This window comes from Eubalaena glacialis, chromosome 9 (genome assembly GCF_028564815.1).
Source record: "Eubalaena glacialis isolate mEubGla1 chromosome 9, mEubGla1.1.hap2.+ XY, whole genome shotgun sequence".
In the NCBI taxonomy this organism is placed as follows: Eukaryota; Metazoa; Chordata; class Mammalia; order Artiodactyla; family Balaenidae; genus Eubalaena; species Eubalaena glacialis.
The window spans coordinates 116,252,180-116,276,301 of NC_083724.1; the positions used below are offsets into that span (position 1 = coordinate 116,252,180).

General features: G+C 52.8%; 1 protein-coding gene across 1 annotated transcript in view; it reads right to left on the bottom strand.

Annotated features, from left to right (window-relative positions):
- Nucleotides 1–5,627: 5,627 nt before the first annotated feature.
- The window catches only part of RP1L1 (RP1 like 1), a 54,439-nt gene continuing 35,944 nt past the window's right edge, over nt 5,628–24,122 (bottom strand). The window contains exons 6-10 of the mRNA XM_061199255.1: nt 17,124–17,212; nt 11,077–11,177; nt 10,006–10,087; nt 9,827–9,904; nt 5,628–5,851 (exon numbers count right to left, since the gene is read on the bottom strand). Of these exons, the coding sequence (XP_061055238.1) occupies nt 5,628–5,851; nt 9,827–9,904; nt 10,006–10,087; nt 11,077–11,177; nt 17,124–17,212 (574 nt within the window). The remainder of the gene's footprint in view (nt 5,852–9,826; nt 9,905–10,005; nt 10,088–11,076; nt 11,178–17,123; nt 17,213–24,122) is intronic.

Genomic DNA, 24,122 nt, shown 5'->3' on the forward strand with positions numbered 1-24,122 from the left:
TCCAGCCTCCAGAACTGTGAGAAGATAAATTTCTGTTGCTGAAGCCACGCAGTCTGTGGGACTTTGTTACAGCAGCCTAACAGATTAATACAGCAGGGCTGAGGAACGCCGGAAAATAGACTTTCCTACAGACCACAGGCTCTTTGCACAGATCCCTTCTGCCCACACTGTAATGTCACCTTCCCTCAGGATATCAGGTGACACTCTCCCCATTTGGACCCTAATTGACAAAAGCAGGGAACGGAATGCTCAGTCTGGAGCCAGAAGTCCCAGCACATCCATTCAGGAGCTGTGTGATCTTGGGCAAGTCATTTAACCTTACTGAGCCCCAGTTTCCTTATATGAAAATAGGATTCATAATTTCTGTTTTTAGTCTTTCATAGAATTGCCAAGATCAAGTGTAGAAACTGATGGAAACTATAAACAGATTATAAATGTGAGGATTGCTATTAATGACAGTAATACTATAGTGTTCATAATTTTAAAAATGTATCTACTGAGCTTCTGTTTCAGTTAGAAAATGCAAACATAATCTCCAGAATTTGCAATCCAGGAGGGAATATGGGAGTTACACACATAAAGCTGTGTAAAAGTTGGCCCAGAATGAAATACAGTCCACAAAACAGAAATCAATGTTCAGAGAAAGGAAATCATCATGGTCTGGTGTGAATCACTGCTGTTTATTCCCTCATCAAACATGTCTTGGGAGCCTTTGTGTGCCAGCCTGTTCTACCAGGGGGGTAGAACTGTGAACAAGACAGCATGCCCTCAGAAAGCCTAGGTTCTTGTGCGGGGACAGATACAATAAACAACAGATGTTTCTGAGTATGACAGGTGGAGACAGTGCAGTGAAAGGAAGGAAGGACGGGGGTGAGGGTGGAAAGGCTGCGTCGGTAGAAGGACGGCTGCTTTATGGGGGTGTTTGGGAGGACCTTGCTGACAACTCACACCTGGAGGGAGTGAGGGCCAGAACCATGCTGCTACATGGGAAAAGAGCATAGTAGATGCTATCAGGTGCCTTTACAAGTGTGGATAGGACTTAGGTTTCTGGGGGAAGACTTTGGAGGTGCAGGAGCCCAGCCAACAGGCTTAGTGCGATTGGCCCGGATGGGACTGCGATTCCCAGATACAGCCACCAGGTGGCAGAGTGACTTCAGACAAAAAGTCTACCGAAGAGTCTGGGGAGAAACTTCTTTCTTCCCCCAAATGAGGAGTGCTGGCACAGGTTCGGGATCCCCGGAAGACCAGGGGAGCAGCAGATACAGCTTTGAAGGTTGAGAAGGAAGAAGAGGCTCCTTGCCTGACAGCTGGCTGGAGCTTTCCCGAGCCACTGGATTCCCCGTTCTCCCAACGGCGGCCATCCCCGGATTGGCCCCCACAGGTGGGGCTCTGGGCTCAGAGCAGCCGTAGCTGACATATTCCTGAGGGAGCCTGGCCCCATGGGGCCCCGCTCAGGACTGGGAGCTGGCGAGTGGCTCCCCTCGCTCTGTGGCTGGCTCACTTCGGGGCCTTCTCTTCCCTCTGCCCTAGCGAGCCGGGCATCTCACCCTACAGCTCACCCAGCGCTAGTCCGCCAAGCCTGGGGCGCCTCCTGAGACGAATGGAGGGTGCCTGGGAAGCAGAAGCCCTGGTCTGGCGCAGAGCGGAGCGCCGCCGCCTGAGCCTGCTCACTCGGCCAGCGTGAGACTTGCATCCGCAGAAAAAACACGTTTTTCCCCGCCGTGCCCCCCACACAGCCCGCTTGGTCATACCTCCATTCAAAAGTTTAATGAATGATCTACACACGCCAGGCAGGGTGCTGGGGACCCAGGGGTCTGTGAGACAGACCATTCACAGAGCGGGCTGCAAACTATACTCTGAGGGCTGAATCCAGGCTGCTGCCTGCTTTTGTAAAGTTTTACTGGCGCACAGCCTCGCCCATTTGTGTACCTAGTGTCCGTGGCTGCTTTGTGCTATAAAGCAGGGTTGAGTGGCTGCTACAGAGACCATATGGTCCACGACCCTGAGGCATGTGCTAGCTGGCCCTTTATAGAAAACATTTGCTGACCACCCATCTGGAGGGAGAGACAGGGAAGTGAACAGAGGATCGCGTCACTATAAAGGGAGCTGTGATGGAGGCGGGGCCACGATGGAGGCTGGGCCAGGTGAGAGATGAAGTTGAATGGATGAATGGACTGAGGAATGGATAAAGAAGATGCGGTACGTATATTCAATGGAATGGAATATTACTCAGCCATTAAAAAGAATGAAATAATGCCATTTGCAGCAACATGGATGGACCTGGAGATTATCATACTAAGTGAAATAAGTCAGACAAAGAAAGACAGATATCATATGATATCGCTTACATGTGGAATCTAAAAAAAAAGATACAAATGAACTTATTTACAAAACATAAACAGACTCACAGACTTAGAGAACGAACTTATGGTTACCAGGGGGAAGTGGGGGGGGGGAGGGATAGTTTGGGATTGACATGTACACACTGCTATATTTAAAACAGATAAACAACAAGGACCTACTGTACAGCACAGGGAACGCGGCTCAGTATTCTGTAATCACCTAAGTGGGAAAAGAATTTGAAAAAGAATAGATACATGTATATGTATACCTGAATCACTCTGCTGTCCCACCTGAAACTAATACAACATTGTTAATCAACTATGCTCCAATATAAAATAAAAATTTTAAAAACATAGGGCAAAAAAAAAGAGAGTGCTGTGATGGAGGCAGGGCCGTTATGGAGGTGGGGCAAGTGAGAGATGAATTTGAGTGGGAAGCTGGGTCGGGGAGCGTCCAGGTGGGCCTGCCTTTTAGGATAGTAGCCATGGGGAGCCACTGAAGGGTCTTGAGCAGGAGTGACAAGATCCCATCCCAGGAACTACTGTGTGGAAAGTGGAGGAGGGGACAAGAGCAGAGCCAAGGGGCCCAGTAAGAGACTGTGGTGGCTGCTTAGGAGGGAGAAGAGAGAAGAGAGAGGGAGCTGTGGGGATGGGGAAAGAGTCGATGCTGGCAGGATTTCGAGTGTGAGGGAGGGAGAGGCAGGGTCAGGGCTGAGTCTGTGTCCAGCCTGCATCCCCGAACTCTGGGATTGCACAAGGGTTCACCAAGCCATGCCAGATGCTGCGGTGGATGAGCCACTTGGATCGCCAAGAGAAGCCCCTCCTTCAAAGGTGGGGAAGCGAGGTTGGAGGTTTCGTGGCAACGTTCGGAATGCCGGGCAGGAGCCTCCTGTTGTTAGTTTCTGCTCTGTGCCCCTTTCTGGTTGAGTGCATGGTGCGTGGTATCTTCCAGGACTTTCCTAACGAGTGACATCAGCATGGACCTCTTAGGATGCCCTGTGGGTGGGACCAGGGCTGTGTGAACTCAGGGAGCCTTGAAAACCCAGCACATCCCAGCCCAAGTCCTCTTGCCAAAAGGGAGAGAAAGGCAGAGGCTGAAGCATGTCTCACACTTTTCCCGCAAGGTGCCCAGGGTGGTGCAGAGGAGCTAACAGACCAGCCCTGGGGGCTGGAGACAAAGGGCTCCACAAATATGAGGGGTCGCTGAAGCCTCAGGGTTTTTTTTTTTTTAATTCAGGTGCTTTTTGCATTCTGTTCCATCATATATCTTCTGTGTCTTGAAGTAGAAGAAATTTTTAAATAACTTACTAACAGTGATGCTCTAAGAAGATGCTTCAGGAGCGTGTTCAGGTTTGTTCTGTAGCTGCTGGTATTTCCGTCTCAGCCAGGTGAGGGTCTGGGGCAGGACGATGAGGACATGACTGCAGCCTGGAGAGAGAGGCAGCTTTTTGTGCTGATATCACAGCAAAGGTATAAGGAGGGACAGCAAGGTGATCAGCCCAAAAGCTCCCTGACAGCAGGGACACACTTTTTTACCCCTGAGTCCCTTGAAACCCCTGACACATAGCCTTTACACATTGTGACTATGCCTCAGATCAATAGAGAGGATTAAGATAGAATGCCCTGGGCCATGAAGCAGCTGAAGCACCGCCAGCTGCTCCCTTCTCTCTGTAATTTCTCTAAACCGCAATTTTCCTACCTGCAAGGTGGAAGTAATGACCCCTTCCTGCCTAGCTGTCAGTCCTGCTGCAATGCAGTAATGCAAAGGCAAGCACTTTAAAAAGTACAAGGCATTTTAGATATCCAAAGAGCACCATTATCCCATAGAGAAACACTATAGTAAAACCCTGCCGTGAGGCCATAAGCGGGGCAAGGAGGGGGGAGCTGAGAAATCCAAGCCCCTAAAATGCAAAGCTGGGGTGTGGCAAAATCGATGAATGAATTGGTGAGCCTTGGGTCTGTGGCAATGTATGGCCTGTCCCAGCACAAGCTCTTGTTTGGCGCCACCTGGTGGCAGCTGTCTGCCCTGCCTTAAATATCAAAGATTTTAGGTCCTGGGACTTTTGCGGGGACTTCCAAGACAGATACTGACTCCAGGACTCCCTTAATTGAAGCCACTTTGTTGGCCTTTATGGAGAAAGTTGGGGTGCAGGGACCTATCCTCTACCTCCCCACTTCTGAATCAGGATCACCTGCAGTTTCAGCCCTATCCTCCCAGCCTGCCTATCCATGAGGACGTTTGATGACAAATGTGCTATATCTAAATTCCTGTTACTCTGAGCTTTGGCATCTCGGTTTTTTTCTGTATTAACCTCTTCGGAAGAAACGACTTTCCATTTGATACCTGTGTCTTCCACATGATCTATTTCCCAAAGGATGTAATATGTGTGCATTTGTGTTTGTGTGTGTGCATGCACACATTTGTATGGGGTGGAGGGACAGCTTGGGGGAAGGATGTTTGCCCAGTTATCCTGTCTTCTATCACATTCAGACGGCTCTCAGTCAATCAACTACTTCCACTGAGACTCCCCCCCCACCAAATCCCACCACCATCAGCCAAAATGGACCAGCCTCCCTCCAGGACTGCTTTGAAATTCCCCACCACTGCCACCTTCCCTTACTGTCTACTTATTTCAGAGCACACGCAGAAGGTCCTGAAACTGGGGACTTCCCTGGTGGCGCAGTGGTTAAGAATCCGCCTGCCAATGCAGGGGACACGGGTTCGATCCCTGGTCCAGGAAGATCCCACATGCCGCGGGGCAACTAAGCCTGTGCGCCACTACTACTGAGCCCGTGTGCCACAACTACTGAAGCCCGCGTGCCTAAAGCCCATGCTCTGCAACAAGAGAAGCCACCGCAATGAGAAGCCTGCGCACCGCAATGAAGAGTAGCCCCCGCTCACCGCAACTAGAGAAAGCCTGCGCTCAGCAACGAAGACCCAACGCAGCCAAAACTAATTAATTAATTAAAAACTTAAAAAAAAAAAAAGAAGGTCCTGACACTGGTGGGCTTTGAGCACCATCCAATCTCCCCTTCCTTCTGGGAGGGCAGTGGAAGGATATCCTTTAAAAGCAGTCTGTGCTCAACAAGCGGTAAAGGTCACGCTTCATCGCTGAAGGTCAAAAGGCACAGGAAGCAATCCTGCACATGGGGCTTCTTACTGAGCTCCTTCACGTCTGTCGGCTTTCCTCACAAGACAATGACTTTGTGAGGCAGAAACACCCATGGCTTTAAAACACACGCCTTCACTCACTCACTCATCTTGTTATTGAATCAGAGGGAGTGCTAAGTGTCTTGCTCTGTGCTGGCAAACACGACAGACAGCGCCCCGTTACTGTCTTGAGGCAGCTCAGCGTCTAGTGGGGAGGCAGCGTCCGCGGCAGCATCACAGGTCAACGGATGCAGCAGCAGGAGCGCCAGCCACATCAGAGGTGTTACTGGGGCCACGTGTCCCAGAGGACTGAGGACTGGCTTTCCTGTGATGTGTTTGCCTCGGTACACGAGAGGGGCTGAAGGGGACAGCCGAGGTGATGGATGGACAGCCAAGCGTCTCCTCATCCTGCAGTGGCCCAGAGGCTCCCACCCCATCCTTTTAGGGGGCAAAGCATTGCAGATTGCTTTGTCCCGGGTCAAGTCCCAGACTATCCTCGCTATAAAGCATTCCTCTTTTCCCTCCTTGTGTTTGATGGGAGCCAACAAACCACTTCCAAAAGCAGAATGTTTGCAAAATCTCCACCTTCCAATGTTCCTGCCCAAAGGGACAGTTAATGAGCAGAGCCATCACACATTTGGAGGACAGCCGTGTGGAGCCACTGGGGGGTGAGACACACTGCAGAAAAGGCTGGAGATTGCTGGGGAAAGGGACTCTCTCCTGTCTTGCAGCAGTCAACCTTAATGTGAATCCTGCAAAGGGAGTTGTTTCACATCTTAGGAGAAAACGTATTGGGAGCTACTGGCTGTGAAGAAGCTCATCCTCCTTTTAGTCTAAAGGCTAGGGACCGTCTGATTTAAACCAGAGATCCCTTTTCTAGCTTAGTGATGCCCTAAAGTTGGAACTTTTAAGAAATCCCTTTTTTGGGGAGAGTGAAATCACGGGAATGTTGATAAGGGCAAAGCCCCACAGTGGCTGGAGCGACTCCAGGGAACGTTTTCCTGCTTGTATCCATGGAGCATTGGCTTGAAAAAGCAAAGCTGTCTTGCCACTTTGCAAGAACTGAGCCCAGGAAGCTAGCGACCGAGGCCCACGTGGATCCGTGCCTTCCATCTGCAAGATCTGTGCTTTTCTTTTTCCTCTACATCGGTCATTTTTCAGGCAGAAAACACATTCCTTGGGTGTAGTCTCAAGTTGAAAGTCTTCGAGGGCTTGTTCTGTCCAAATGAATGGAAAAACCAAGTAAAGCCTATCCACTTTGATAATCATTGCACTCTGTGGCAAAAGTAGCCTCAATTCGTTGTTAAAGGGCTCATTTTTCCTGCCTAATCATGAAATTCAGGCAATTACCAGGACAAGGACCAAGTTACACTGCTGAGGAGAATTAGGCGTCTTCTCGATAGTGACACTGTAGGGTAAATTCCATGACAAGAGTGGGGCTGGGAGTTTGCCTTGGTGAACCCAAGAATTAATCATGCTGTTTATTAGACTTGTAAGATGTGTGCTGTAAAATCTCACTTAAAATTCCATACGACCCAATGAAGTAGGACCTACTATTTATCTCCACTTGACAGATGAAGGAAATGAGACATGTAGGGGTTTGGATAATTTGTCCCAGGGCACACAGGACAAGTGGTGGAATTCCCATCCCAGCCACACCACGAGGTTGCTGAGGACCCCCAGGAAAATTCGAGCCCTGTGTAGCCTGCCAGGTTTGTTCCAAACTGCACGTGGCCTCCAACCCTAGGGGCCAAGGCCTCCGGCCCTTGCTTCTTGACCTTGGTCACATGGCCACCCTCTGGCCTGCATGGGGTCTCCTGGAAAGCTTCCTGAGAAAGTGACATTGAAAGTGAGATGGGAGGGAGTTCCCTGGTGGTCTAGTGGTTGGGATTCTGGGCTTTCACTGCTGTGGCCCGGGTTCAATCCCCGGTCAGGGAACTGAGATCCCACAAGCCACGCGGCTTGGCCGAAAGAAAAGAAAAGAAAAAAAAAGGTGAGATGGGAGATGGACCTAGAGATTATCATATTAAGTGAAGTAAGTCAGACAGGGAAAGACAAATATCACATGATATCACTTATATGTGGAATCTAAAAAATAATACAAATGAATCTATATACAAAACAGAAAGAGACTCACAGACAAACTTATGGTTACCAAAGGGGAAGTTGGCGGCGGGGGGGGAGGATAAATTAGGAATATGGGATTAACAGATACACACCACTATAATAAAATAGATAAGCATCAAGGATTTACTGTAGACCTCAGGGAACTATATTCAGTATCTTGTAATAACCTATAGTGGGAAAGAATCTGAAAAAGAATATATATCTATATATATAGAGAGAGAGATTGATATATAACTGAATCACGTTGCTGTACACTTGAAATTAACACAACATTGTAAATCAATTTAAGAAAAGAGAGAGAGAGAAAGAAAGTGAGAGGGGAAGGGATGAGTAGGAGAACAAGACAGAAAGAGCATTCTGGGCAAAGGGAACAGTACGGTCCAAGACCTCAGCAGGAGGGAATGTCGCAAACCCAGGGGTCTGAAGGAGGGTCAGTGGCTGTGGCGCCAGGGCGCAGGGACGCATGCAGGTGAGGCAGCTGCAGAGCTGGGCTGGGCAGGGCACACAGGACCAAGGATGCCCTGGGACAGAGTCTTGCCCTCCTCTTATGGGCCCGGGGAAGCCACTTGTGGGGTTAAACAGCCCGTGATGTGATGGAATTTGCATTTGGGGGCCCCTGTGGGTATAGCAGGGAGGGGCTGGGAGTGGAGCCACGTGGGCGCCTGTGGATCACGTGGGCGCCTGTGGATTAGTCGGGCGCTGTGATGTGGTCCAGGGAGAGGTGATGGCCTGGGAGGGTGGGATGGGAGGAGGTGGGAGGAGCTAGTTCGGAGGCCAAACGCATGGGACTTGATGGTGGGCTGGACAGGGTTGGTGGGGCAAAGGAGGACGATTGACCCTGTGACAATGCGGGTTTGAACTGCCCGGGTCTACTTCTCGGTGGATGTTTTTCAAGAGTAAACGCTACAGCACAACGCAGTCCACGGTTGGTTGAGTGGCGGATACGGAGGATCCTTGGATACCGAGAACCGCATCCCTTGTTGTTCAAGGGTCAACTGTAACCTAGATTTCTGCGGGGAGGAGAAGGCAACCCCTCGAGACAGGGAAGGAGAGTCAGCCGGGCCACCTCTGACTTCTGCAAACAGACGGGATGCACACACACGGGTGCAGGCTCACCTGGCCAGCCTGTGGCCGCTCCTCAGGACAGCCGGGACTTAACAGACTAACCCTTTCCTACCCTGAGTGACCTCCTGGGTGTTTTTTTTTTTTTTTTTTTTTAAGAAATTCACGTTCTTATTTATTGATTGATTTATTGATTGATTGATTGCTGTGTTGGGTCTTCGTTTCTGTGCGAGGGCTTTCTCTAGTTGTGGCAAGCGGGGACCACTCTTCATCGCGTTGCGCGGGCCTCTCATTATCGCGGCCTCTCTTGTTGCGGAGCACAGGCTCCAGACGCGCAGGCTCAGTAATTGTGGCTCACGGGCCCAGCTGCTCCGTGGCATGTGGGATCTTCCCAGACCAGGGCTCGAACCTGTGTCCCCTGCATTGGCAAGCAGATTCTCAACCACTGCACCACCAGGGAAGCCCCTCCTGGGTGTTTTAAAGCAAACCCACGCACCGGAAAGGCGCAGGCCACTGCTGATGTCGCCACTGACCGCTTCCATCCGAGGCTCGCAGTCAACCTCTGCGACCTCTACAGTCTCCTTTCCCCCACCCTTACCCCTCCCCCTCCACCACAACCGTGTGCCCAACAGGAAATAATACCTGCAAAATACAGGCAGACGCAGGGAGCAGAAAAGCTGACATGTTTGGAGAATTCTGGACTCATCAAATTCTGTTGCAATCTATCTAAAATCCCATCACCCCCTGGTTGTCTCAGCCTTGAAAGACCAAGAATATGCAGAACCCGTGCTGGGAGATTGGCTCCCCCTGTAGCGATAGGAAAGTCATACCCCATGTAACAAATACGTCCATGTTCTGACCTCTTTTAATCCCCATCCCTGTTCAGTTACTTATCCTCATTATTATCCACTCATTATCCTCATTTACAGATGAGGAGACTAAGGTCCAAATGATCCCCCGACACTGCCTCCTGCAGATGTCTTGGTTCTTCTCTCCAACCCCTCACCAGCGGGGCCTCTGCATCCTTCCGGCAACTGCCCTGATGCCAGCTGCCTGCCTGGTACTGTGGGTGGAGGGTCCCCCTGTATTCCTGGCCTTTCTCTGATCAGCGGGAGCTGCCTCACTCTGTGCCCCTCCCGCTTACCCTCAGGAAGGAGATCTGGGTTCAGGAACCTTCCCAGACTGGCTTGGCCCTTGGCCGTGAACTTCCCTACTTCCCTCACTATGCCAGGGCCAGAGGGATGGGGCCAGCAGGGAGGAGGGTGTGAGATGACCACTGGGCCTCACAGGGCACCTCTGTGGCACAGAGCAGGCCCTACTGACCCTCCCTCCTGGGGGTCTGGCTCCTGCTTCCGTGGGTGCCAACCCCCAACCCCTCCAAGGCCTGGGCTCTCTGCTCTCCCAGCTGGGGGAGAGTGAGACCCGCAGCCCCTCGCTCGGAGAGCAATGCGAGTGTGTCAGAGAGACCCTGAGTCCTTGGCCGGTTGTCAACACCCTGCTCACTACAGAAAGTCTTGGCAAGGGAGTGGGTGTCTGAAACACCGCACAGGAGGCAGGCCCAGTGTGACACCGGCTCCCTGGGCCAGGCCTTCTGCTGCCCTCAGGGAGGGCGGAGAGAAAGATTTTCAGAGGGGAGAGCATGTTGATAAGAGGTAGATTCATAATCACGAAAGGTTCCAGGCTGGAGGTATCCTTAAGATTATTTAGTCCAATATTCATATTTTATAGATGAGGAAACCAAGACCAACAGAGAGAAAAAAATTCATTGAATTTGGGGGGAGGAAGCTGATGTTGGATAGTCACGTTCTCACAAACCCAATGCTGTGAACCCCCACCTCCGACCCTTGCACGCATGTGCCTCTGCAGGGACCGTCCAGAAGGCCGCGTGTTTGGTCTATCCATCTAGACTGGACCCGAGAGAAGCCATCAATCCCCACCGTCCCAAACCTCCCAGCCATTCAATCTTTCTGGAGAAGTCCCGAGGGTCCTACCAAGTCCCGTCTTACCCCCAGACCAGAAGATTCTTACGAGATACGCTCAAGTTCAAGACCATCCTACAGACTTTGGACTATTTGGGTGGGGTCTCCAAACTTCGCTCAGACTAACCTCAACATGTACCTGCAGTTTCAAGAAGAACGTGAGGACAGCTGCTCAGGGTCAGCCTCTGGCCCCTCCGACTCACAGGTTCAGGTCCCCGGGCGGCCCTGCTCGTTCTCAGCTCTGCAGACCAACCCTGTTGGCTCTGCCTGCCTAGCCACTCTCTTCCCTCCTTCCCCAGCTTTTTGCTGCTATTCATTTTTTTTAGTGTCATCTGAGATGTCACTCCCTTCCTCTGGAGTCATCCCCCAGAACTAGTCGGGTGCATGTCCTCCAAGCCCCCATAACTATACACACCTCGAAGGTGGCTCCCGGTGCCTCGGTTACTGCCTGAGGACTTGCTTGTGTTCGCTCCCAGACCGTCTCCTTCAGAGCCATCATCCTTTCTCCAGCAGCCCCTGGTGGGCACCAGTAGACACGCGGGTGAAGGAACGCGCAAGTGAGTGCGTGAATGCATGAGATAGTGCAAGCTAAGGCACAGAGATGGGGACTTGGAGTAAGAGGAGCTTCTCTGGGGTCCAGCCAGGCAGGGGAAGAGGCGGGTTCCCCTCACCGGCTGGAATTTCACGCTGCGGCCTTTCACTGGTGGCCAAACCAAGGAGAAGAGCCTCGTCTCCTAGTGGTTAATCACAAGCAACAGCTCCCAAAACGCTGGCAAAGAACCAAAACTAAAACCCGGAGAACTAAAAACCTGCCAAGTCCCCTAGCATACCACGGTGGAAATAGATGTTGATCCTTCCTCTATAGCTTGGCCATTTTCAAGGAGAAAAGAGAGCCCAGACATCGGTCTTAGGAGCATGTATTCATCCCCAGGAGGGCTTTGGGGCTCAACAAAGACACAAGGTCCTCCATGAGTGGACCCCAGAACGGGTGAGAGGGCTCAGGTCTGGGGACTCCTGACCCTGCTGCCTCCGGAGGGTTTTGGGATTCCTGGGATTCCAACGGCCTAAACACAGGAGGATGATCAGTCCTGGAACGGGGACCGTGGGGCTCTGGGAGTGAGCCTTGCTGTGCCCAAATGTGTTGATGTTATGGGCTGGAATAGATCAGAAACTCACAACGATGCAGCGGGTGCTGTGCATTAAATAAGATTCAAGTAGGACTTCCCTGGTGGTACAGTGGTTAAGAATCTGCCTGCCAATGCAGGGGACATGGGTTCGAGCCCTGGTCTGGGAAGATCCCACATGCCGCGGAGCAACTAAGCCCGCGCGCCAAAACTGCTGAGCCTGCGCTCTAGAGCCCAAGAGCCGCAACTACTGAAGCCCATGCACTTAGAGCCCGTGCTCCTCAACAAGAGAAGCCACCGCAACGAGAAGCCCGTGCACCACAACAAAGAGTAGCCCCTGCTCGCCACAGCTAGAGAAAACCCGCGCGCGGCAACGAAGACCCAACGCAGCCAAAAGTAAAAATACAAATAAATAAATTAATTAATTAATTAAAAAAAAAAAAAGATTCAAGTAAACCGCATGAAATCTCCGAAGACGCTCACAGGGAGTACACAAACCCATCGTCATGCAGCATTTCCCTCTGCCACTAGGTGGCAGGTGTCCTTGGTTTGCTGTGACTGCCTGGGAGACTGCCGGTTACCAGGGAGGGAGGATGCTGGTTCAGAGGGTAGCTCAGGCCTCAGGCTGCCTGGGCTATGAGTCTAGAAGCTCCCTGAGCTGGGGAAGCCTCTGTGGCTACCCCTGAGCCGCCCCTGCTGCACCAGGATCTTTGTCTCCAGCAGATGCGATATTTACGTTCCTTTCCTGGTTCTCCTGCCCTGACCTTCACTCGAAGCTGGGCTTTCAGTCTGACATGTGTCCCCGAGTCCCCCAGACCCCAGGGGAAAGAAGTAGTCTCTTCCTCTGAAGCAGACAATGTTCCCCTGTCTCTTTTAGGTCACTTTTCCCAAATCTTACAGAAATCTCCAATCTGACCCTCTTTCCTCCTTTCCCTGTCCCTTGCCCCTTGCGTGGCTGCCTGACCCTGTCTATTCTTGGCATGAGCTGGCCTCTCCCTGGGTCCAGAGTCAGCCCTCCCTTTCCCAACAGATCCTGTTGTCAGCATCAGACGTTTCCCAAAGGGTCCCACAGAATGCTCTGTGTTCAGGCGGGTTTGGGAAACTCCCCTGGCTGCATCTCCACCTTGGGGATTACAACGCGTGTTAGCACAGGAGAGGTCTGGAGAGTCCTGCAGAAAAGGCTACTGCTGGACTTGGAGGACTCAGCCTTCCCTAGACTTTCGCGACCCTGGAAGGCCTTTCTCCGTGTAACACTCGTGAATACCCCACAATTGGCAGAGGCCGCCCTCCGACACCTGTGCACAGAGATGGTGGCCGGCGGGCACAGGGGCTGCTCTTTCTTTCCGGCTCTCCCAGCCCAGTCCCCAGCTCCCCTTCACAAGCCCCTGGCCTTGATGTTGCCCTTGGTTACTTCTTCATATTTCTGGCCCTGATAACTAACACCATGTAAGTATGTGGGGCTTTCTGGAGGGCCCAGAGTTCAAGCCTGAGCCTGCAGTTCCGAATGAGAAGTTGAAAGTTGATTTAAGCAGTGCCCAATAATTATGAGACCCACTTAAAATGTGTGTGGATTGAGCGAATGAATGAATGATGGAAGAACAAATGAATTCCCTGAATGAATGATGAGCTGGAATCTGGGACTTCCTTCTGATTTATTTCTGTGTATAAGTGGAGACCACGACATTCTTCCTTCAGATCCGTGTGTGTGTGTGTGTGTGTGTGTGTGCAAAAGTCTCTCCTGGTCCAAGGGAGGAACTGTTCCAGGCATCTCTGTGCTGGACACCCACACCGCGGTGGCATATTTTAGCAGGTGTCCTGTTCCCTCCAAAGCCCTTGGTCTCTTTGTGCTTTTTCATTTGCCTGCTCACGTCCAGGAGAAGGCCTCCCTGGGACCCTTGGCCACTGAATGTGCCGTTTGCATGTCCTAAGTCTTCCCTGCAATAGGGAGGCTGTGCTCAGGACAGCAGGTGCTGGAGTGCTGTGGAGAGCAAGTCTTGTACCCTACACGCAGGACACAGGGCCGCTGAATTGCCTGGGGGCGAGCCGCGGGCAGAATCAGGATGCAAACCTCTGGCTCCTTCAAGGTAGAGCTTCATTTGGTTCCAAGCCCAGCTTCCTGGCAGAACTACAGGGACGCTGTTAAAACCACTGAGGCCCAGGCCCCAGGCGAGAGAGGAGCAGAGAAAGGGCCGCCCCGGGGCCCACAGGCACCCGTGCCTGGATCCTCACGGCCCACACGGGCAAAGGCGAGAGGCGAAGCGCGTCTCAGTCCTGGCAGGACGGCTCGGGAGCGTCCAGAGCACAAGGGGCGGCAGCCTGGGAGCCGCTGCTGTCCCCTGTCACAGTCGTGCGGCCCTTGTGTCCCCTCTTTGTCCTTTCTGGTGTGGGGCGTGCAGCTCACAGGGAGCTGGTACCGTGGCTCGCTCTTCTTTTTGCTGTCGCCGTAGGAGATACGCCGTCTGACCAGCAGAGGCTCGTCCTACGAGCCAGGTCTTGACCTTGTCTCACGTGTGTGCTGGACGGGCGTCTGACTCTACAGTAGAGGTGAAGCCCAGATGCTTCATTTTCAATTGCGGTTTTTCTTTTTATTATTTTGAAACAATTATCGATTTATAGAACGGTGTCCTGCACCCAGTCCTGTGTCCCCTGCACCCAGTTTCCCCAATGAGAAGACCACGTACAACTGCAGGACAACATCAAAGCCAAGACATTGGTACAACCTGCCAAACTTCAGGTTTCACCAGTTTTACACACGCTTGTGTGTGCGTGTGTGTAGTTCTGTGCAATTTTATCTCATGTGTAGATTTGCGTGATCACCACCACGGTTCTGATCAAGATACAGAACCATCCCGTGACCACGCGGCCCCTTCATGCTGCCCCTTGACAGCCTCACCACCACCCCCATTCCCACCCCTGGCAACCCCAATCTATTCTCCACCTCTATAATTGGGATAGCTCAAGGATGGTGTATAAATGGAATCAGACCGTCGGTAGCCCTTGGGGATTGGCTTCTCTATTCAGCATCATTCCCTGGAGATCCTACCAAGTCGTTGCCTGTGTGGATGATAATTCATTGTTTTAGGCACTGACTAGTGTCCCACGGTGTGGACGTGCCATGGTTTGCTTAATCATCCACCCATTAAGGGACAGCTGAGTTGTTTCCAGTTTGGGGCTATTATATGTAAAGCTTCTATGCATAGTCTCGTACAGGTTTTCATGTGAACATGTTTTCATTTCTCTGGGATTAATGTCCAAGTGTGTGATTGCTGGGTCGTTGGTAGTTGAGCGTTCAGTTCTGTAAGAAACAACTGCCAAATTCCTTCCCAGAGTGGCTGCCTGACGTCGTGTTTTACCTTCGTCTGACTCTGCTGTGTGTCCGGGGCTGAGAATCGCTGCTCTGGAAGCCAGACTGAGGCTCCCCACAAGCGGCAGGAGCGTCAGCCAATGGGTTGAGGTCTTCCCCTCCGTCTCCTCAAGGATAATTCCTGGGGTATCTTCCTGAGTCATGCCCCAAGGACCAAAGCTAGCTGTTTCCTCCGCCTTCCTAATGACTTACGTGGGGTCCCCTCAGATATGAGCTGAAGAAGACGTGTCCGCACTGGCATCACACGGGCTTCAGTTAGTGCTGGGAAACGGGTCTAAGTACAGCTGGCTGGGGAGTCTGGCTGAGCTGGCGGCTGGGACAACTGTCTCTTTGACCTCTGCCACTCCTCTCTTGGGGGTTTGGAGTTTTTCTAGAGAATGGCGCCCTGAGTCCCACCCTGGAGCTCCCGCAGAGAACCAAAGTCAAGGCAGTTTCTCTCCCGAGGGGATGTGACTTCTGTGGGCTCCCTTGCATGCTCTGGGTACATCCACCACGTCTGTCCCGGCCGGGGTAGCGGGGGCAGACAGGGCAGTGATTGCACCGGGAGGTCGGCAGGGCTTCCTCCGACCCACTTCCGGAAGGCAGGTAAAAAGCATCTGGGTCATGGACTCCAAGGTGCTTCTCAAGCCCCCCCGCCCAAGATAGAGCTCTTGGCCCTGCTTAGGGCTGGGGTCAGGGTTAGGGCTAGGGTCAGGGTCAGGGTCAGGGTTAGGGTAGGACTGCCCACCTCCCACCCTCCGCAAGCTGTCGGGCAACTGCTGCGTGCGTGGCCCTTGCCTGGGGCTCAGGTGCACTGTCCGAAGGATAGCACCCACAGCTCAGAGGCTGCGTCTGCCCAAGAAAACCAAGATGGCAGCATCTCACTCTCCTCTCCTCCCAAAGCCCCCAAACTTCCCCACACAAACCCCATGGCCGCCCTGGTCCCAAGCTCACTCCCTCTCCTCCAGAGAGCCCCCCAATCCTTCTCGGGGCATCACTGCCCCTCCACGCACACACCCCACCAGCCAGGGGCTATCCAAAGGACAAACCAAAAAAAAAAAAAGAGAAACAAAAGCAAACAAAAGAATTCCCCTGACCCCCCAATACACACACACACAAAAGAGCAGGCTTGTGGGAAGAGGAAGCTGCACCAGCACCTACCCCTGGGGGTGGCGGGGGCCAGGCTCCCCCCATTGTTCTCTCCCCAGGCCTGTGATGACAATCCCAGCCCGGACAGGTTGCAGCCCCCCTGCCCTGCAGCCAGCACCCCCCTCCTTCCCACCTCGGCCCCTGAGAAAGACGCCTCGAAGCAGCTGTCCTAGGCGCAGAAGTGGTTCCCACAGAAGAAGGAAGTAAGGGCTCACACGGGGCTGGGCTTTCCCCTGAGGAAGCAGCGGTGGCTTTTCAGTGACAGACTCCTGCAAGGATGAGGGACAGGGCAGGCCAGGGCCCCAGGGGACCAGGCCAGGAGAGGAGCCGACTCGGAGGAAAGGAGGGCATTGTGAGCCCTTGTTTACGGGCGGCGCGGCCCTGACCTTGCTGCTTGTCAACAGGCCCTCGGGCCCCTCCCCTCCCGCCAGCCTCACGCATTTTTGTGGAATCAGCCCATTCATAATTTTATTTGGGGGTGGTTGTTTTTTTGCGGCCTCCAGCCCCTCCCCCAACTGGCTCACTTTCAGCATTGTAACCCGGATAGAAAGGCAAGATATCCTTCCCCTTTCCTGGAGCCGGCTTCCTACCCTGGCCTTGCAGGCTCCCGATTCTGTTAACCCTTAGAACAGCCGGAGAACGAGGCTCTCCAACAATGACCCCCCCACAAACACACACACACAGGATGGTATTTGCTGGGGACAGAAACCCAGGGTTCCCAGGAAGGGCTTGGGAGAAAAGCAGTTTGGGATCACAGATTTAGCTGCTGGGACGTGGGGAAGGGCTACAGAGCAAGAGGATGGAGCGATGGGAACGGGGCCGTCCTGAAAAGGGCCGACATCTCACCAGCCACAGGACACATTTTCAAAGGAACAGTGACAAAGCAGGGGGTGTGCAGGAGGGGCTGCAAGCTGACGAAGGCCAGGACGTAGTGCCTAGAGCGGGGCAGTTAAGCGGAGGTGGGAGATCCGGCCTGGAGAGGACCAGGGAGCCATGCTGCGGGTTCCCTGGCTTATCGGGACATCATGGGGCAGAGGGGGAGGTTTATGCGGAGCAACTTAAAGGGCAGAACTTGGACCAGGATGGAAGCTACTGGAGGCCTAGTTCATGTCAATCAAGGAGGCTCCCCATGTTGGAGGTGGGGTGTGCAGCCCTGGGAAAGCCATGAACCTCTCTCTAGAAGCAGAGCCTGGGCATGGGGATGCCAGAAGGTGCCCAGGTACCACGGAGACCAGGTGTCATGGGACCGGAAGCTGAGGCTCAGGGCTGCACAGAGATCCCAGGCAGAGCCAGGACCAGAACCCAGGGCTCTGGACTCCGGGAGTCTGAGCTGAGGCTGGTTGCTTCTGCCGGGGTGAAGCCTTCAGCCGAAAGGTGGTCCCATGGTAGCTTCAAGCTCCTTCTACACCGAGATCAAAACTTGGAGGACGTTTGGCTTCACCCTCTCTGCTTGGTCTTCCTTCCTAGCACCCTGCATAGTTAGACCCATCTCTTCCCTGATCTGGTCCCTAGCATCTCACACCTTCTCTCCTTGATCCCCGGCTCCAGCTCAGGAAATCAGGGGCCGCCCAGGCTCCCAGCCAGCTTGTTCCCCGCTCTGGAACCACCTCCCTCTTAATTTGCCCCTCCCACCTGCCGCCCCCATACCCTGTGCCTCCGTGAGGCCCCCATCTAACTTTGTACCAGCTCACTTGCCCCCAGGGAACCTGCCCTGATGGGTCCTAAGGGCTCTGAGGGGTTCCTGCCTCTGCGGCAGTGTATTATTTGCCCCACCCCCAGAGTTATCATATCCCAGAGCTTCTGGCTTTTAGGTCTCTACTCTGTAGTTGAAGATCTCACTTCCATTCATGTGTCCGGGGGCCAGGACAGGTGTATAACTTGTCGACTCGTGGGGTGGGTGGCCTGAAGCCCACCATGGTCATGCATGGCCTTTTGGCTAGGGTCTCAGTCAGGCCTGCGTGTAAGGGTAATGATATTTGTGACAGTAACAGAAGTGGGCTGAATGGAGGTCAGGTCCACTCTGGGGATTTGCACAGTGCTTTGAGAGAAGTGGCCTAGCTGGGAGTGGGAGGGATGTACAGGGTTGGGACATTTAGTGACTACTGATGCCCAGAAAGTCTGCTAATCCTGACCCACCGAGGCCACACAAAGGGTAGGGGAAGCAACAGCCTTCCTAGGAAGGCTAAGATCCCTGACGGGGAACCAGCCTCTACCCCTAAACTCCCTTGTACATGTGATGCATGTTTATGCCTGTGTGCATGTGTATGCTTGCACGCGTGTTTGTCTGTGTGCATGTGTATGCTTGCACGCGTGTTTGTCTGTGTGCATGTGTATGCTTGCACACGTGTTTGTCTGTGTGTATGTGTATGCTTGCACGCGTGTTTGTGTGTGTGCATGTGTATGCTTGCACGCGTGTTTGTCTGTGTGTATGTGTATGCTTGCACGCGTGTTTGTCTGTGTGTATGTGTATGAACGCGTGTGTGTGTGCGTGCACGCATGCGTGTGTGTGCTTGTATGTGTCCTCATGCACTGCAAGTGGCCGAGCGCCCCGGATGAGGTGAGGAAAGGACTTGGGCCCAGCGGGAGTGTGGAAGCTGCAATTCGGGGCACCAGGTTCTTTGCCACCAAGTGGCCCCAGCACAGCAGGCACCCAGTTTTACCCAGGAGCGGGTGGGGACACCCACTTCTCCCCACTGCCCACCCGCTCTTCAAAGGCTTCCTTTCGGCTCCTTGTGGGTCTGTTTCCTCTTCTCCAAGAGGCCCCTGCTTTAGAGTGACAGGGGCCAAAAGGATTTGAGAGAGGGGGTGTCTTCTGCCCAGGATCAACACAAGGGTTCCTGAGAAGCCCTTATACCCGGCACACTGATCTGGAGCCAAAAGACACACTCCCGCGAGTTTCTTTGTGTGTTTCTCACAGTGGCACCAGATGTGAAGTGCAAACCATCCCCATCCTGCAGCCCGGTTGCGAGCACTGGCCATGGGCACGGGAGCCAGAGGGACCAGGGCTGGGATCCTGGCTCAGCCAGTTAACAACTTGGAACTTAAGGCAAAGTCTCTGACCCCCAATTTCCTGAGATGTAGAATGGGGCTCTCAGCGCCTGCTGGGAAACCTTTGCGGTGATGGAGGAGGTAAAGGACATCAAACATGAAGCACAGTTAGAGTCGGTGTGGCAGCCCTTCCCCTCCCTCCCCTACCGCCTGGGGTCACAGAGAGCAGAGCTGGGGCTTAGACTAAGGAGCATGTGTCTCCACCCACCCTCTGTCTGTCTCTAGAAATCTCTTTGCTCAGCTGTCCCACCTCAAGGCTGCCTCTTGGCCAACACTGCACAGTCTGGGAATGAGACAAAGTTGAGTAACCAACACCTTTTGCCCACTTTCCACTTCCAGTTGCCCCCAAACTAGCAAAATCCCGGATCAGAACTAAAAAGGCAGAGGCAGGGTCACCTGGACCCTTCTCAGAACCCTTGGTGGCCAAGGTCCCCCAACCTCACAGAGCTTCACCTCCCCGGGGGTCTACAGACAGCAACTCAGAGGCCACGAATGGTCCCCCGACCCTGCTTCTCACCCTCTCTGTCCCCTGACATCCGCCTCACATGCATTCATTCCCACGACACTTACACGTCCATCCCCTACTTCCTGAGCCCCGGCCCACGGTGGAGAGCAAGCCCCGCACCCACCTGGGCCTCCCAGAGTTGACGGCTCACGCCCACTCCTCTCCCCCAGCTACAAGCATCTGAGAAAAACATGAAGAACAAGAAAGGCCAAGTGCCCACAATCTGCCCCGTGCCGAGCCCAGAGCCTCCCTGTCATTCCCTAAACACGTCTCCACTCCTGGACTCAGAAGGCAGCTGAGTCAGGATCTAAACCCCCTCCCAGCCGAGGCAGGGCCCCTCCTAACAGGAGATGGGAGAGAACTGGACCGCACGCCGGGAGGCAGGTCACCGAGACCCAGAAAAGAAAGTCGTGATGTCCCTCGGCAGACCTATTTCCCATGCTTGAGGCAGGCGTGTGACAAAGACTCTCCTGACCAGACTTTACACAGGTTCCTCTGAGCCCTCTTTTCCACTTGGCCTCAACCTTGGGCTTCTGTCTGTTCTTTCAGAGTCTACTTTTAGCAAGAGCCTGGCCAAGTCAGTTTAGAGAGAATCCTCCACCCTCGGGACCCAATCACCCTCAACATCCTATCAAATTCCTCAGCCCCCATGACCCCCCCAGGTGATATGCCATCACCCAGGCCTGCCTTCAGTGAGAATCACCCTGTTAGATCATTTTAGCAAGAATCCTGCTACCCTTGATGTCTCCTCTTAGTAATTTCCATCCACTGACCCATCCCACCAAACTGCTCCTCGGCTAGAAATCCCCACTTGTCCTTGTTGTCTTCGGGGTTAAGCCCCATCTCTCTCCCCTATTGCAACAGCCTTGACGCCTATTACGATAGTCTTGAAGTCTTAATATTCTTTCCTTTAACAGGTAATATTAAAAGCAAGCAATCAAACACATATCTGTTCTGTTCGGGTGACTCTGTTGAGTACAAGTGTTTGTTTCTGAGCTTTACCAGCTGCCCGGCTGCCCAACTTCTGAGGAACAATTGTGAGGATTATCAGCAATACACAGAGTCGGGGCCTGGGGGAAGATTCCAGGCTGTTGGATTTCTCTTTCAGGGACTAGAATTTAGAGACAAGAACAGACGTCTTAGCAGCTCCAGGCATCAGCCCTGGCGCTGAGCCCCCGGCAGAGTGGGACCCTCACTCCGTTGGAGGCTAGCAAAGCTGACGCCTCTTTATTGAGGATCTGACTCAGAAATGGAGCCTGGGCTCACAGCCACCCTCATCCTCTGACGGTCTCCCATCTCTGGCAGGGGCGCTGTCCAAGGGCCTTTGCGGTACCTTTGGAGCTCTGGTTGCCTCTCGCCCGGGGATGAGCAGGGCTGGTCTTGCCCCCTCTAAACAGAGACTCCCCTCCACGGCCGCATCCAAGAGGAAGATTTGACTCAGCACTGTGTGCTGTTTGCACTCAGCACTTGGGAGCTAGAAGAGACCCTAAATACAGGCAGACCTCGGAGACACTGCGGGTTCGGTTCCAGACCATGGCAATAAAGCGAATATCGCAATAAAGCCAGTCACAAAATTTTTTAGTTTCCCAGTGCATATACAAATTATGTTTATACTGCACTGTGGTCTATTAGGTGTGCAATAGCATTATCTAGAAAAACAATGTCATACCTTAATTTTAAAATACTTTATTGCTAAAAAAAAAAAATGCTAACCATCATCTGAGTCTTCAGAGAGTCATAATCTTTTTGCAGTCTTAACATCAAATATCATTGGTCACTGATCACCATCACAGATATAATAATAATGAAAAAGTTTGAAGTATTGTGAGAATTACTAAAATGTGACAGAGACACCAAGTGAGCAAAATGGTGCTGATAGACTTGCTCGACACAAGGTTGCCACAAACCTTCAGTTTGTAAAAAAAAAAAAAAAAAAAAAGAAACAAGCAGTATCTGTGAAGAAAGTGAGGTCCACCTGTATGCGGCCCACTCCCTCCTTTGACAGTTGGGAGCTGAAGCTTTAGGTAAAGCCCCCCACCTAAGGCCAACCAGCCAAGACGTGGGCAGAGCCGGGTTAGAATCTAGCACTGGAGTCTTTCCAATGAGCGGTATCCCACACGATCGTCTCTGAAAACTCAGAAATGGATTTCACAGTTATTTTTCACCTTGGCAGTTGGGAGAAAACTACCCTCTAAAGTTTTCTTTGTGGGAGGAGGAAAAAATAAGAACCTACAATTCAGCAGGGAGTACAATTTTAAAAATAAGCCTCCCGGGCAGTGCATTTAATGCCCGCCCCATGGGGATGCTGGGCCCATAACTCAGGAGCACAATGGCTTTTCTTGTTGTGAATGAGTGTGAAGAGCCAGCAGAGGAAACAGGAAGCCCCCAATGCAGTCTGAATGGACCTGTGAACAGGCATAATAAAAGTTGTCCTGGATTTCCGTTACTACCAGGTGTTTCCGCCGGGACTTCTATTCATTCAGGCTGGGGATGGCCGAGGTGCCAAATCTTCCCGGTGACCCCGGCCCCCTGCTCCACTGCCCTGACCTCACGCGTCCACGAGGGGCCACCCGGGCCTGGGCTCCTGGGACTGGGTGATGGGCGAGTTTTCACCCCCAGGACCCAAACTCTGTGGCACTGGTTTTAGAGTAAAGGAGAGGGGTGGGAGAGAGGAGGGGGTCCCCAGATTACAGCAACACCCCCCAATGTTTGAAAAGAGAAGCTCATGAGAGGGAACCCAAGGGCACATGGAGACAGGTGGTCACGAGCTACAGGTAACAGACACAGCGAGGGACTCGGGCCAGGAGCCAGGAGGTCCCACAGCAGGGAGGATTGGGGTTAGAGGCTGAGAAGGACACCCATCAGCAAGGGCGGTGGAGACACCTCCACACAAGGCACAGGCACGTGGGAACAGCCGGAGGCAGGCGCCTGCAGGCCACTCACTTGCCCTGTGACCTCGAGCCTGTCTCTCCCTCCCAAGCCTGCCCCTTGGCTCCCAAATGAGAAGGTTGGATGGAACACGCTGCCCATCTGGTGCTGCCTTCTGTGATCTGAAGTCAGACTGTAAGACAGGAACGCCTCTAACCAAAAGGAAAAGGAGACTGCGGTCTCAGATGCCCACATGACCAGGCGGGGCACAGACGTGTGACGTCGGCGTGGTGTAAGAGTGGACAGTGGGGGCAGGAGTGTTCCAACAGGATGCAGGCTACAGAACACACGCCTGCCCCCTGCCCAGGGAGGACCCCACCCAGGGCAGCCCTCCTGGCACCAGATGCTGGGGAAGCTGCTGAGATGGCAAGGCTGCCCTTTAACCATCTTAGTCGACCACATTCATAGAGATGCTGCCACAGCAAGGAGGGCTTTTGTCGTTCTGAAATGGGGACGGGGGATTTATTCTCTTGAGGTAGAAATACATCATAAATGACACAGTTGATGGTTTACAACACACACCATGACAAGAATGGATGGACCAGCCGCGGCCCTGATCCTGCACAGGGAATCAGTCACTCCTCCCCGATCACAAGTAGGAAGGTCCATCTCCTCCAGGAAGCCTGCCGTGACTGCTCAACCCCGGGGGGAAGCTGCCTGGAACCCACGGATAGCTGACCCCATGGGCACCAGAACATATAAGCCGGGATCATTTCTCTTTGGCAACATCACTGTGGCAAGAGGAAGACCCTCCAGCTGGAAACCCTGAGTCCTACCACTTCTAGCCTCTTGGTTCCATCTGCAGGACAGGTTGGTGAGCCACGCAGTAAACATGGGCTAGGAACCAACTGGGAACAGAGCAGCCCTCTGGTTGCCAGTGTTTGGAGAGCAAGTTGTGACTGTGGACAGTCCAGGTGTCTGACTGGTATCTTTATTAGTCACCTAAGGCCTTCAGTAATCAGTCATTAGAGTTATGCATCCATCACGGCATCCACGATAATGAACCACTTTGGTTCCCCCAGGTGATGATGGTATGGCAATGGTGATGTTGGTGATACATAAATAAGCAGCTTCAGAGTGAATACAGAGCTCTATGCTTCTTGTACCATATGTCTTATTTGGGCCCTAGTAACTATATGATGTAAGAAGGGTGTGTATTATTCTGCAGGGAAGAACACTGAGGCTCATAGAAGCATGTGGGTCGTATGTGCATCAAAGTTCTCACAACTAGTAAGTGGCAGAGATGATCTTTTCTTTCCCCAGCCAAGAAATGCAGGTCTGCAAAGCGCTGTCTACCATGGCAGCATCAACCCAGGAGATGCTAAGTGGGCCGAATATCGTTGTCCACACTGGGGAAATCTGCT